Source organism: Gymnoscopelus braueri (genome assembly GCF_963280865.1).
Source record: "Gymnoscopelus braueri genome assembly, chromosome: 11".
Taxonomy (NCBI): Eukaryota; Metazoa; Chordata; class Actinopteri; order Myctophiformes; family Myctophidae; genus Gymnoscopelus; species Gymnoscopelus braueri.
In genome coordinates, this window is record NC_137613.1 from 14,926,695 (window position 1) to 14,941,828 (window position 15,134).

Genomic DNA, 15,134 nt, shown 5'->3' on the forward strand with positions numbered 1-15,134 from the left:
GAGAGGGGGAGAGGCATATCACGGAATACGTCGATTAAAATGAATTGGAATAAACACAAATGTATGTATTGGGTCTGACTCTGGAGATAGCACCTAGTGAACTATCCTACAGTGTGTCAGCCCTTGTCGGGGATCAATCCTGTTGTGAAGACCACAACGATATTATAACAGCCGATGTCAAGAAATAAACTCCTGCAGTGTGTAATGCTTAACGATCAGATAACCCCCCGAGCACTTTAAGGTCCTGCAATGTGTACCTGCCTTCAGGCTCATTTGGATATTCCAAAACCGACACGGTGCAAACTAAAGTTAATCGCAAAGTTTGCAATGTTCGAACGTCACTCGATATAACTTCTAACCAAACGCGCGTGAAACAGCGAAGGTGTCCCCGCATAAACAGTGCACGCACGCACATGGATCGACGGACCTCGCGTATCGATTATAAACAACAATTCGTACCTCGCTTACAAAAGCTTATCAACACCATGAATTAACATAGGAATGACTGACCTGGCTGGATGCATATGCATATCAATGATCCATTGTGTGACCTGTACTTTTCCAGTGGTGGAAAAAGTACTTAAATAAAAGTATCAGTACTGCAATGCAGAAATACTAACAAGCTCACAACGGGTCGCAAAGCGACGCGTTGTGAGCTTGTAGATCGGCTATTTTCAAATAGCCGAAGTATATGGGGATAAAGTGGTTAATGCGTGTTTTGTAATAATACAAATCTACAAAGTAACTAAATTGTAGTGGAGTAAAAGAACAATATTTGCCTCTGAGATGTAGTGGAGTAGAAGTAAAAGTACTGAAAATGTAAGATAATCCAGTAAAGTGAAAATTGTACTTAGTTACATTCCACCACTGACTCTCAGATGTTCTGTCTGAAGCAGTCTGTTACACTACTAACTCACCATCAAGCAGCCTACACTGAATGTCACATGATGCAACAGCTGGATAAAAAGGAATAGATTATCTATCTATCAGCAGCATAAAAACTAATATTATATCTATCTATCAGCAGCATAAAAAACTAATATTATATCTACATCTATCTATCTATCTATCAGCAGCATAAAAACTAATATTATATCTATCTATCTATCAGCAGTATAAAAACGAATATTATATCTATCTATCTATCTATCTATCTATCAGCAGCATAAAAACTAATATTATATCTATATCTATCTATCAGCAGCATAAAAACGAATATTATATCTATATCTATCTATCTATCTATCAGCAGCATAAAAACGAATATTATATCCTATCTATATGTAGCCTGTCTGTCTGTGAACACATTAATTAATAAGATACGAGGATTCATTATATAATATAATATAATATAATGATTATACGTGCCCCATGATCATATCTTATAAAAATGTTATAATCATATAATATAATGAATCATCATATATGTTATTAATAATCATAAAATAATAATAATCCTAAAACGAACATAAAACAATTATGGTGATATATATCGTCTATCGTGATATTTCTTGACAAATATCGTGATAGTATATTTTTCAATATCGAACACCCCTAACCTCATCATCATCATTCGACTTTAAGCCAATGGAGAGACCCTGCTGCCTCATTTGCATCGAGATCGAAATTTGCATCGAGATGGTCGTTAAGCCAATGAGGAGACCCTGCTGCCTCATTTGCATCGAGATCGAAATTGAAATTTGACCCTGCAGGAAACACAGCTGAGCTGCCTGCTGTTACCCCACACACACACACACACACACACACACTTTGGGGACCCCTAAGGGTCTGTAGGTTTTTGTCTGTAGGTCCCAGGGACCCCTGGGGGGGGGGGGGTCCAGGGACCCCCTGGGTATTTTATTTTTTTGTCCAGGGACCCCTGGGTATTTTATTTTTTTTTGTCTGTAGGTCCCAGGGACCCCCAAGGGTCTCCAGGGACCCCTAAGGGGGGGGTGGGGGTCCAGGGACCCCCTGGCGTTTTTTGTTTTTTTTTGTCTGTAGGTCCCAGGGACCCCCAAGGGTCTCCAGGGACCCCTAAGGGGGGGAGGTCCGTGGACCCCCTGGGTATTTTTGTCTCAGCCAGGCCGAAGGCATGGTGGAGAGTATGTTTTCACTTTGTCCATCCGTGTGTCCGTCCGTCTGTGAACACCTAACATTGGTCAAGCTTCACGTGACATCACAATATGTAATATAAATAGGTAAGACAGAATTAATCAGGAACAGTTCTACCACCTCACCTGTGCTCCGAGGAGCACATTTTCTAGTTTTATTTTTTTTGTCTGTAGGTCCCAAGGACCCCCAAGGGTCTCCAGGGACCCCTAAGGGGGGGGGTCCTGGGACCCCCTGGGTATTTTTTTTTTATTTTATCCCATGATTTTGTACCCCCAAACGATGTTTACTTTCTTCCAAACTTTGCCTTGTTAAAACAAGGTACAGACGACACTTTCTCCATTTCCTCTAATGACTTGATAGTCATCAATGTCTAGTATAGAGCAACACATTGTCATGAAAGTTTCTTAAATACCTGAACAACTTCATCCAACACAATTCAAAATCCCACATTCTAATGGGCGATCTTAATTTCTGCCAACGACAAAACCCACACCATCCACTGAAACGCTTATTAGAAAACCACAACTTCCAACCAGCCATACAGCCCCCTATCCACACACATGGACGGCAGATGTCTCGATCAAATTTACATACGATTGACTCCAAAAGTTGCCTGCACAAACATCTCTGTGCACACTAGCTACTACTCTGATCATGAACCCATTTCCATTACACTCACACTACAAGAATGAATACATTTACCACTCAACTGAACAGCCACTCACCCCACCTCAACATGACTCGACATACATTTACAGCTACTTCGTGTTGTGCAGAAACAACCCTACACTAATTTCCCTGCATTCTGTACTTTTTTTTACATAAATGTTTCTATTACTATCCTTAATTTGCATTTGTGAAAATCACTTTCATTTGCATCTTTATTACTCATTTCAAAGATACATTTACTACTGTCTTGTTTACCTCAAAATGTTATTGCTCCATTCCTTCAATAAAAACATCTACGAACACATTGCCTCTGATATTATTTTGTGTCTTGCACAAATACTTTCCCATCTTCACATGACTCTACTTATAATAATGTCTGCATGTTTGACATTTTTCCCTGTACTTGGCTGCTCTCTATCCCTCTTTCTCTCCACCTCTCCCCCAACTCTGATGCTGCAGTTGACACACACTCAGGCGGGAGCTGAACGTGCACAACACAAACACATTAGGTGGTATGGCAGCGACTACACGCTTTTTTCCACATTCGCATTATATTTGATTAGCAAAATTATTTCTGACAGCCCTATCAGGAACCAGGTCTAGGAAAACAAGCCGCGCTTACAAATGCAAAATACAGCATGCAACTGGTATAATATGACTGTCAGTCATCATTTCTTGTTTTTCAGTAACAGGGGTCTCTACAGCTCTTTAATAAAATACATGTTCAGGATAAAACTTGTATCCTGACTTGAAAATGCATTTTCTGTTTACTGTTAAGAGCTGGAGATACAGGGAGACGCAGGTTACTGAACAAACATGCTATAGCAATGAGTGCTATCAGAATATAGAGCTATTTAACACTTATAATCTTTTTAATGTTATACTTATACAGGAAACAGCCAATCTACAAGCTCTTGTGGGCTTGTGGATCAGCTATTTCCGGTATTTTTTGAAAAGGTTTGAAAAAGTATTTGAAGAAATCTACATGGAAATGATGATGATTGTGGTGATTATTCAAAAAGAATTGTGACTATCTAACAATAATTGCAATCAGGGTGTAATCATTGTCTGAAGTGACTTGAAATCGTGTGCACAACTCAAGTGTCAACAAGTAGCTTCTTTACCTGGTGCACGGTTCAGAAGAGTTCATAAAAACAGAAGAATCACCCAAATTTAGAACATGGGAAAGTTCTCATTCTAAAATGTGGAATGCCCTGACACCATCCATAAAAGGATGTGTAACACCTTTAAAAATTGGCCTAAAAAATGATCGGTCTCCTATTAAACATCAATTAGTCAAATATTAGATTATTGGCTCATTTTCTGGGTGCAGTATTCCTTTAAAATGTCCTTTAGGTACCCGTTATTTAAACAGGCACGGACATATACATACAATAAACACCTTGAAATGTAAACTTGACTTTGTTTCACCCATCTGACATACCAGCCTTTATGGGCTGATTGTTTTAGTCTTGTTAGATAAGCACTTATAAAGTTATCATTTTTATTAGTTTTTACCTGAGAGAGTGTTGCACCAGGTCTTGTTATGTAGTAATGTCAACGCATCAGCCTCCTCTTCCTGTTCCTCTTTAATCTGTGGAGGTTGTGGTTCCTCCTGGACCAGACTGGGGCTCCTCTCCTCATGTTGTGGAGGTTGTGGTTCAGAGGAAACCTCTTTACACACAGACAGATGGACACACAGAGGACATGAGGTAGCATCAGCACTAGCCCTAGAAGGGCTGTGATATTACCTACAGTATATTTCATGTAATTCCATATACACAGCCATAGATCTCTCCCTCCTGTGTCGATGAGTCATCCTGGCGGAATTAACAGTTGGAGAGCTCCCTTTGTACTCACCCAATAATTAATTGCTACGAATTGGGAAATAAACATTTTAAGGTTCTGGTAGAAAATGTGTATTTAGTAAAATATCTCCACTTTCCCACGAGTTTCACACGGACCACATCTCCTACGGTGAGCATATGGGGTAGTAGTATGGGGCACACACCAGAGAAGTGGTTTTCACACATTTTCATGTCCAATGACAAGGACTCCAAAATTGATATATATTTGTCCACGGGAGCCCATCTGAAAAGATCATATGCCATGGACCCCTATAAGAGATATGTGTTCTAAAATTCTAAATTAATCCAAAATGTTCAAATTATTTCAAGATTTTTCAAACATTTTCAAAAATGCAGATCTACAAAGCTTATGACTGGGACTGAAAAACTTTAGTATAAAACAGGGTTAATGTGGTTGAACTGATTGTGATGCTATCATGCTATATCAAATAATTTTACTGGGGACCCCCTGGAACCTCTTCAAGGACCCTAGGGGGTCCCCGGACCCCAGTTTGAGAACTTGAGAACTGAGGTCTATTGTTGTCTAGGAGTGATGACTGTGAAGTGTGAAGCGTGAACCAACCTGCTCTGTGTAGTTTGATGTTTGGTTGTAAAATCACATCCAGCAGTTTGTTTTGTTTCTCCAGCAGAGTTTCTAGTGTCTCTATCTCTCTCTGGAAGAGGTTGCACATGAACTCTGCAGCCGCACTGAGGCGCTCCAACACAAACACTCTGACATTAAGCTTCACACTACAAACATCAACACCACGCTGTTTTTCCAAATCACACAATATCTCCTCTCCCACCGACGTCAGGTGATCATTTATCGACAGCCGTACAGACTCCATTTGACATATTTTAACTCCTGTATGAGACATTTTCTCACCAGGCTCTCTGTTTCTACTGTAATATACTGTACTTATATAATGTGTGAAGGCACAAATATCAACCGCGTTGCCGTCATCAACGGTACCGTACGGCTACTGAAAAGAATGAATAACACGCACGTACTTTCTTCCGGGTCAACGTGTTACAACAAGCATGAGCAGCAAAGGATCCAAGCACTGTTGCCTTTCGCCGCCTGTTGGAGGACGTGTGTAACTGTTACTGAATAGGGGTGAACATTATGTTAGTGTAGCCCCCACAGTCATAGTAGCAAGAAGAGGCGTGGAAAAGACCTGCCAATCGGGCTCAGTCCTATTGGCATGACTGGTAACACGTCGGACTGGCGAGTGGGAGCCTCGGGTTCAATCCCAGCCCACTGCGTTTCACTAGATTAGCTTATTTATCCATCCATCCATGTGAATGTTTTGTTTAATCTGCTGACTTACAGTAGCTCTCTGTGTGTCTCACACACACACACACACACACACACACACACACACACAGAGTGCTGTAGCATACTGTGCATTACTCAGTCATTATACACTAGCATACTACCTGTAGGTGTGTTGAAGTTACATAATTAGACGTGTAATGTGAAATGTTTCCATTAAAAACAACCACAACAGATGTTGGAACCTTTTAAAGAACCACAACACATGGTTCCACATGGAACATAGATACAGTAGAGAGATATATATAGATATATAGATAGATAGATAGATAGATAACTCATTAAGTAAGGCTTATCGAGCCATATGACCAATAGGGCAGGAGCCTATATCTCCTGTTTCTGTAGCGTGAGGGAGCTTGATGTACAAGTACTCCCTGTCCAAGATAACAAAAAACGCAGCCTTTCTCTTCCTGGAATGTTAGCAGGCTATGATAAAATAGCCTGGTAAACCCTCCCTCCGGAAATCTCAATTCCATTTCATTTCAGGAGTGAGTCTGGCCTGATCCGCCTGTCTGCAATATTGGCTGTGCTGGAGTTGGGCGGGAGTAATACCGTTGACTGACAACCCCTTCAGCCAATGATAATTTTTCCCCTTCAGCCAATCAGCAGTTCACCAGTCTTAATGTGACGCGACGGGACTTTTGAGACAGCCATACCCAAAATGGGTTGCCTTTTTCGGGTACAATGGTGTCACTGCCCGCCCCTACCGGTTCTCTAATTTTTTTTCTTTAAATAGGCTTTGTCATGATTAATTGACCACATATATGAAGTTAAACAACTACATTCTATCCAAACGATATCTTATAAGTAAATTCCGTGCCTCAAAATAGAAGTTAGAGAGCTTTTTGAAGTAAAAAAATAGCGGAGAAAACTGCCCACAGAAAAAGATGGCTGCCGTTCGTGTTTTGGGCTCACTCGAACTCGCCACCTGATTGGCCAACTGTCGCTGTCAATCACAGAACGATGTGCGACGACGCTGATAGGCGCGGCCGTTTGGCATATACAGCCAATATTGCAGAGAGGCGGTTCATGCCAGACTCACTCCAGGAATCAAATAGAAATTAGATTTCCGGAGGGAGGGTTTACCAGGCTAATGATAAAAGCCATTGTTCTGACATTAATACAAATAGAAAACAAAAAGGATGACATTTTGTTTGAAATGACCAAACCTGCCTTCCAAGTATGTCACTGGTAGGCAGGTTTCTGAACTGTCCACAGCCCTCCTCTCAGACAGAGACCGAGTAGACAAAAATGGTGCCATATGGAAATTGAAATACCGTTATTATCCCCTTAAAGAAATAGTTCACCATGATAGTTCGGGGCTCTCCCCAGGCTGGCAGAGGTAGTGTAGCGCCTGGGATTACAAGCTTAGGCATTGGCACTGGGTGAAAAATGGGTTACAAAATCGTGGAGAAAAAAAAGGGATAGTTCACCCCCAAAATGACTTTTGTTCTATCGATTAGTCACCCCATGGAGACTTGAATTGATGGATTTTTTTTTTTTTTTGCATTCCTATGTCAATAATTTGATGACCGACAGCGGTTCCGGTATAGGAGACACAAAGAGTCTCCTTTGTGTCTCCTACCAGAACCGCTGCCTACCGGTCGTCTGGAAACAAAATTATGAATGGCTTATGAATGCGACAAAAACTAAAAAATGTCCATGAATTCAAGTCTCCATGGGGTAAATAATCGATAGAATTTCTTTATTTTTTTGGGGTGAACTAACTCTGTATTATACTTTGTTGTTCAACGGTGGTGTACGAAACCGCATCGCGGCATATTCAGTCATGTTGCTAGGTTTTCAATGTAGTGAGTCCCGGGACTCACTGGTGGTCATTTGAATTCCCAGGGAAATGTTATGAGTCCTAATAAAATGTATGGTTTTTGAGAAATTGCAGTGTTAAACACGTGTTTGTAATATGTCTGTAATTATGGTTATGGTTAAGTCATGTATGTTGATAATGTATCTGAAAAACAAAAAGTAAAAAACTAAATCCTTAATCATTTTGGGGGAAAAGAAGTTCTCAAAATGCTTTCCTTATTTTCTTATTAGCACAAAAATAAACACATAAATAAATAAATAATTACAATAATAATTTAGTGTAGGTAAATTAGCATGCGTCCACTGGACAGAAACTGTAGTGACCTACAGTTTTACCATTGATTTTAAAGATCAGTATAGAATTAGGTTAGTTTTTTTTATTTGAAACCTTTATTGGAGGATACATCCCTTGAGATGCATCATCTCGTCTTCCAGGGGGTCCTCAGGCACAACGCACAATAACAACGACAAAACATACACATGAGGGCTCTCACACCATCCCAGACCATTCTACATCTGTTACATGTCATCTAAAAAACTCAAAATAAAATGTAAGAAAAATGACTAATCAGTATCTAAATACAATCAATTATTTAAAAAAAAAAGAATCAAAAGCAAGAACAGTTAGATTTGAGCGAATCAAGCAAAGACATTTTGAAAACAGAAAATGAAATAATTGATCTAAGTAAAGTAGGTAAATTGTTCCAGTCAGAAGGTGCTTTAAACTTAAATATACGTCTCCCAATTTATTTTTGTATACCGGCAGGTACCTCAAAAAAAGGTTGTTGATTATGTCTTCATGGATATCTTGAACTGTACGGACATAAAAGGTCTTTCAAATAAGAAGGATAATTAAAGTAAAGTAAATACATTTAAAAACAAAAAAAATCATATCATACAGAACACAGTGATGACAAACTTTGGGTATGATCTCTTTATGCATTTCTGTGCCTACAGTACACATCTCCTAAGTCAGAATACATAAGTGACAAGGATCATAATAATAAAAATAGGAAAGAGATGATTTACACTTATTGAAATAGAACTAAAGAACAACACTATGTGGAAGGGGGGAGCATAATAGAGACTGAACATAGCAAGTTTTGTTGTTGTTGTTGTTGTTGGAGAAGAAGTATTTATTGCAATGGTGTTTTTACAAAGCGGGATTCCCTTCAAATGATTAATGTTTTAAGTCTGTCTGTTGATGCTTGTGTTGCACTCTCACCGGGAAAAAAACGATCGCGGGCCACGGCACGCCTGCGTTTCGGTGGCGGTGCGCAACACGGCCGTTCGACAAACTATAAATAATACACATATAGCCAGCAGAGAGGGAGGGATGAGGGGGGCTAGTTGCCTGTGTAGAGGCCAGCCACTCTGAAGTCTGCAGATAAGGAGACGAGTCCCGCTCTGCATTCACGTTGGCTCTGGGTATAATATTAATGCGGGAATGTTACAACATAGCAGGATAAAGTAGTATGCGTCCCATGGACGCCGCAATGGTTTGTTTGATGCGTCCTTTGTTAAAAATGTGCGTCAGAGACACTGGACGCAGGGGTATGAGCATCACTGCGCATTGTGAGCTTGTAGATCTGCTATTTTCACTATTTAGTTTAGCTTTTTAATCTACAAGAGCAGTGAACAAGGAAAAACTGCTTTCATGTATTATGCTCCACACAAATGGAACAAACTTCAGGACTCTCTGAAACTGGTGCGATTGGTCTCAATAGAGACATTCAGGGTGCTTCTTGAGGACACACTACATAGTGACTGTACCTGTTTCATGTAACACTATCTTTATTTGCATCAGTGAAATTGTAATGTGATTCAAATGTTTGTTTTTATGTTATGTTTGCCTACACCCCTGCCCGACCACTTCGGTCTGCCACCTCGGGGCGACTGATTGCCTCGTCACTCAAGGGTCCTTCTGGCCGATCCACACGGTCACGACTTTTTTCTGTTCTGGCCCCACAGTGGTGGAATGAAGTTCCCACTGATGTCAGGACAGCAGAGTCACTGCCCATCTTTCGCCGCAGGATGAAAACCCACCTCTTCAGGAAACACTACCCTTCCTCTTTGCCTGGCCTACCCTTCCTCTTTGCCTGGCCTACTTGTTGTTAACTAGTTGTACGAACGCTTGTTTTATTGTTGTATTGTTTTATTGGATCTTGTTTAGTCGATACAATTATTTGTTTTAGCTCCTGCTCATTTGATTTAGCTAGTTTGTCTCATCTGTTTAAGGAAATAGGTAGCTGATATATTTCACTTTTACCTTAGCGCTAGGTATACTCTTGGTTGCTTGTTTTTGCAGAAAATGCACTTAAGACTTCTGGTGATTAGTAGTTTTCGTTCCCTACCTATGTTGACTGCACTTATTGTAAGTCGCTTTGGATAAAAGGGTTCTGCTAAATGACTGACTGTAATGTAATGTAATGTTATTGTTTGACCATACCGTTTGCCACAAACTGCAATTAAAGGTTTTCCCCCCCTGTATGAGTCCTCATGTGTCTTTTTAGACCATTTGTGTGACCAAAGCCTTTGCTACAAACTGTACACGTGTATGACTTTAACCCTGTATGAGTCCTCACGTGTATTTTTAAAGTACTTGTGTGACCAAAGTTTTTGCCACAAACTGTACAAGCAAATGGCTTTTCCACTGTATGAGTCATGTTTTTTTTTAGGTTTCTCTTTTGACGAAAGCCTTTGCTAAAAAATGAACAAGTAAAGGACTTTTCCCCTGTATGAGTCATGTGTCTTTTTAGACTATTTGTGTGACCAAAGCCTTTACCACAAATCTTACATGTAAAGGGCTTTTCCCCTGAATGAGTACTCATGTGTCTTTTTAAATAAATCTTTGAAGTACAGCCGTAGCTACAAACTGTACAAGTAAAGGCCTTTTCCCCTGTATGGGTCCTCATGTGTTTTTTTAGATTACACATTTGACTAAAGCCTTTGCTACAATCTTTACAAGTAAATGGTTTATCCCCCGTGTGAGTCCTCATGTGTGCTTCTAGAAAACCCTTTTGAATACAGCCGTAGCCACAAACTGTACAAGTAAATGGCGTTTCCCCTGTATGGCTCTTCATGTGTTTGTTAAGCTGACTTTTGTCACCAAAGCCTTTGCTACAAACTTTACAAGTATATGGCTTTTCCCCTGTATGAGTCCTCATATGTCTTTTTAGATAAGCCTTCTGAGCACATCTGTAGTCACAAACTGAACAAGTAAATAGCTTTTCTAGTGTATGGGTACTCATGTGTAGTTTTATAGAAGCCTTCTGAGTACAGCTGTAGTCACAAACTGTACAAGTAAAGGGCTTTTCCCCTGTATGGGTCCTCATGTGCACTTTTAGGTTACACTTTTGACTAAAGCCTTTGCTACAAACTTTACAAGTAAATGCCTTTTCCTCTATATGAGTCCTAATATGCTTAATCAGATTTCCCTTTAATTTAAAAAGTTTGTCACAGACTGTACAACTAAAACTTTTCTTCCCTGTGTGACTCTGCATGGAGTGAGTTTCTTTCGATGATTTGAGGTCCTGGGACATCTTGTTTCTCAAAGACAATCTCTGTCCTTCTACATGTTGTGTCTTCAGTGCGTTCAAAGGTGACTGATCTACATTGGTCTCCCATTCATCACTGTCATCAGTGATGTCAGATTCAGAACAGTGTGAAGAGAGGTGCTGGTCATCACTAGTTGGTAGTGATGCTTCACAGACCTTGTGTTCAGTTGAGGTGCTGGCTACAGGCTCGGTCTCTCTGTTTTCGGCATCATCCTTTTCACTTTTAACTGCTAGTAATGTCAGCACTGGCCTATTAACCTCTTCTGGTCTTTGAAGTAGCTCCCCCTGTTCCTCTTTAATGTGTGGAGGAGAAGGTTCCTCCTGGACCAGACTGGGGCTCCTCTCCTCTTCAACGACCTCTTCTTTACACACAAGGAGGTGCAGGACGTCTAGGGAAAAGATAAAATGAAAGCAACCATGAAATATTTTAACTCAACAGGGTTTTTTTCTTTTTGTCTAGACAATCACGTCACTTATATTATATTGAGGAGGTTGGCCTGAGCTCTCAAATTCTGCCAATTTCTGCTCCGCCCATGGCGATTGCGATTGGTTGCGTCACCAAATACAATACAAAATAAACACGCTTCTGTGGCAAGGCTGTCGTGAATGTGAAGTGATACCTAAGAAAACGTACTTAACTGTTTTATTGTGAACAGTCTTACTTACAATTTAGTAGGCCTGACCTCGACTAAGTCGAATAGTCGACTGGTTAGTCGGGGGGGGGTCCGAGTCGACTGCGTGTCTCTTAGTCGACTGGTTAGTCGGGGGGGGGTCCGAGTCGACTGCGTGTCTCTTAGTCGAGATTTTTTTTTTTAAAGGGCCAAAAATGTTTTTAATAGTTTTTTGGCCAAGTCTACACCTGCAACCACACGTAACTTCCACTTTATTCTTCTTATTCCTCGTCTTTGTATTGGTATTGTTTGTGTTGGAGCGCCTCAGTGCGGCTGCAGAGTTCATGTGGAACCTCTTCCAGAGAGAGATAGAGACACTAGAAACTCTGCTGGGGACACAAAGCAAACTGTGTAGACTTGGCCCTTTGAAATAAAATGTATTTTGGCCCTAAAAAAAAAAGAAAAAAAAAAAGGGGGAGGGGGTTTGCATTAGTCGACTGCCAGTCGACTATTGGAAATTAGTCGCCAATTAGATTCGACTAAACAAATCCTTAGTCGGGGACAGGCCTACAATTTAGGCATTTAGCAGATGCTCTTAATCCAGAGCGATTTACAGTAAGCAAGGACAACACAAGATAACACATCAAATGCATAGAAATAGTAATCTAATAATGAAGTAATACATAAGTAAACCAATAAGTTCCCAGAGTAATGGCATATTACTGAGATGGTGTGATGACTAGGGATGTTTCCAGCGATTAATTTCACTGACGTGTACAAGACATTTCTGAAAATGTTTCTACGAATTAGTCGAAAATGTATAAATGTATTAATTATTAATTTATTAAGATAACACCCATAAACTAGCCAAAACTGAACACATTTCAATCTATATGAGCATATGAAAGCCATTTAAAATGTTTATACTATTGGAATCTTACACAGGTGCTCCCAAATAATTAATTACATCATGCCAGTGCGTTGCGCAAAAGTAGGTCAATTAGGATGCACTGATGAGACATTTATGTCCGATATCGATATCCGATATAATTATTGCTGTTATGGCCGACAACCGATATAAACCGCTATAAGTCGATATGATCTCATTCTGTATTAAAACATTATAATAATTTTGTCCATTCTGAAAAATACATGTATGGGGTATCTGCAGGTTTAGGCAGGTCAGATTTAACTTTTTTTAATACTTTATATTATATTTCAGACCAATTTATTATAACAAAAAGGCACACAAGGACACCAATAAACAAGATTTAGGGTCAATTTTGTACCCATGCTTAATTATTAAATATGGGTTTCTTATCGATCCCACTATAAACCCTTTTCTATTGTTGGTAGTTGTTGTTGACAAATTTGGCAAAGATTTGTTTTAAAATGTAAATTTTGACCTATAATTAAACATAGCCAATAGGCTTTCCAAATATTCTTCAATCAGACAGAAGGCAATGTGTGTACTGTCACTTAAAAAGCCTAGTGTATACTTTGTCGTACGATGGTACAGCACTCCAAACATACCATAGATCTACAACGCTGAGTCCCCGCGACATGTTGTGAGCTTGTAGATCTGTCCAAGCCACTGACAGTGTTGCCAAGTCTGCTTATTACAAGCTACTTTCGGCTTGTTTTTCTGTAAAGTCACTTGAAAATATTGGGGGTCCTTGATAGGGCTTTCACCAACTAGTCGACTAGCTAAAATAATTAACATTGGCCGATGTCCATGTGATTGCAGATACATCGCCCAACCGAGTCACTCCAGCGGAGCTGGTCTCACTCTGAAGCACACTACTGACTGACCAGCTCTCCTTAAAGTTAAACCATAATATGAAATGTAGAATTGGATCTTCAGCCAAACAGTTTAACTTTTGATTAGGTCTACTCTGCATTCTCCATGTTCTCACCTCAAAAAGCTGGATTAATTCTTCCAATCGACCGGATCACAGAGGCAGCGGGCAGTACGAGGTAACGTGTGATTCACATTCAGTAGGTGTTTATATTGGATGTGATTTCTTCATTGTGACACTTTCCATCAAAGTACTCACACTCACGTTGCTCTTTAATTCAAACCGACCAGTGTCTGTAGCAATTTAAGAGTAAGCTAGATTCACTCACTGCACTGGGAAGTGAACGATGCCAGGCAGAGGCAGCAGCTACAGGTGACCCAGCAGTGCGCAAAACAGTGCGACAGGCTCTGCAAATCAACCGTGGTAACACTTAATTTGCTTATTTTGCTTGTTAAAAGCAACATTTTATTAAGACATGACAGTAATATGTCACGCAAAATGGAAATGTGTAATAATTGTTTTTTTTAAGTATTAAAAATATATTTGATAAAATAACCACATTTTATTTAGTAACCGTTTAGTAGGGGCAGCACCGTTTATCCGTATATCCGCGAACATCCCTAATTAGCACTTATACATTTATTATTATATATTTATCTTACCTGAGAGAGTGTTGCACCTGGTCTTCCCATGTAGTAATGTCAATGTTGACACATCAGCTTCCTCTTCCTGTTCCTCTTTAATCTGCGGAGGTTGTGGTTCCTCCTGGACCAGACTGGGGCTCCTCTCCTCATGTTGTGGAGGTTGTGGTTCCACCTGGACCAGACTGGGGCTCCTCTCCGCATATTCAGAGGAAACCTCTTTACACACAGACGGAAGGAGGACAGAAGAGGCAACATCAGTTCCACAACTCAAAGACAAGTGTAGTTCAGCTAGTAGCTTAGCTACTTGTAGCTAAGCTTGTGTTAAACGTAATGTAAACATGTGTTTTTGAAGCTTGAACCAACCTGCTCTGTGTAGTTTGATGTTTGGCTGTAAAATCACATCCAGCAGTTTGTTTTGTTTCTCCAGCAGAGTTTCTAGTGTCTCTATCTCTCTCTGGAAGAGGTTGCACGTGAACTCTGCAGCCACACTGAGGCGCTCCAACACAAACACTCTGACATTAAGCTTCACACTACAAACATCAACACCAGGCTGTTTTTCCAAAACACACAATATCTCCTCTCCCACCGACGACAGGTGATCATTTATCGACAGCCGTACAGACTCCATTTGACATATTTTACCTCCTTTATGAGACATTTTTCACGAAGCTCTCCTTTTCTACTGTAATATACTTATATGATGTGTAACAAAGACACAGAGCTCAACCGCCGCCA

The 15,134-nt window shown here is 40.1% G+C and overlaps 1 protein-coding gene across 1 annotated transcript; it reads right to left on the reverse strand.

Moving 5' to 3' along the window:
* Nucleotides 1–3,251: 3,251 nt before the first annotated feature.
* LOC308095463 (uncharacterized protein) lies at nucleotides 3,252–15,127 on the reverse strand (the record flags this gene model as incomplete). Its single annotated transcript, XM_080442521.1, has 4 exons — nucleotides 14,763–15,127; nucleotides 14,418–14,615; nucleotides 11,423–11,734; nucleotides 3,252–3,262 (listed from the first exon to the last, which is right to left on the reverse strand). The coding sequence occupies exons 1-4, from the start codon at nucleotides 15,055–15,057 to the stop codon at nucleotides 3,252–3,254; spliced, it is 816 nt and encodes a 271-aa protein (XP_080298647.1). The 5' UTR covers nucleotides 15,058–15,127.
* Nucleotides 15,128–15,134: the final 7 nt, after the last annotated feature.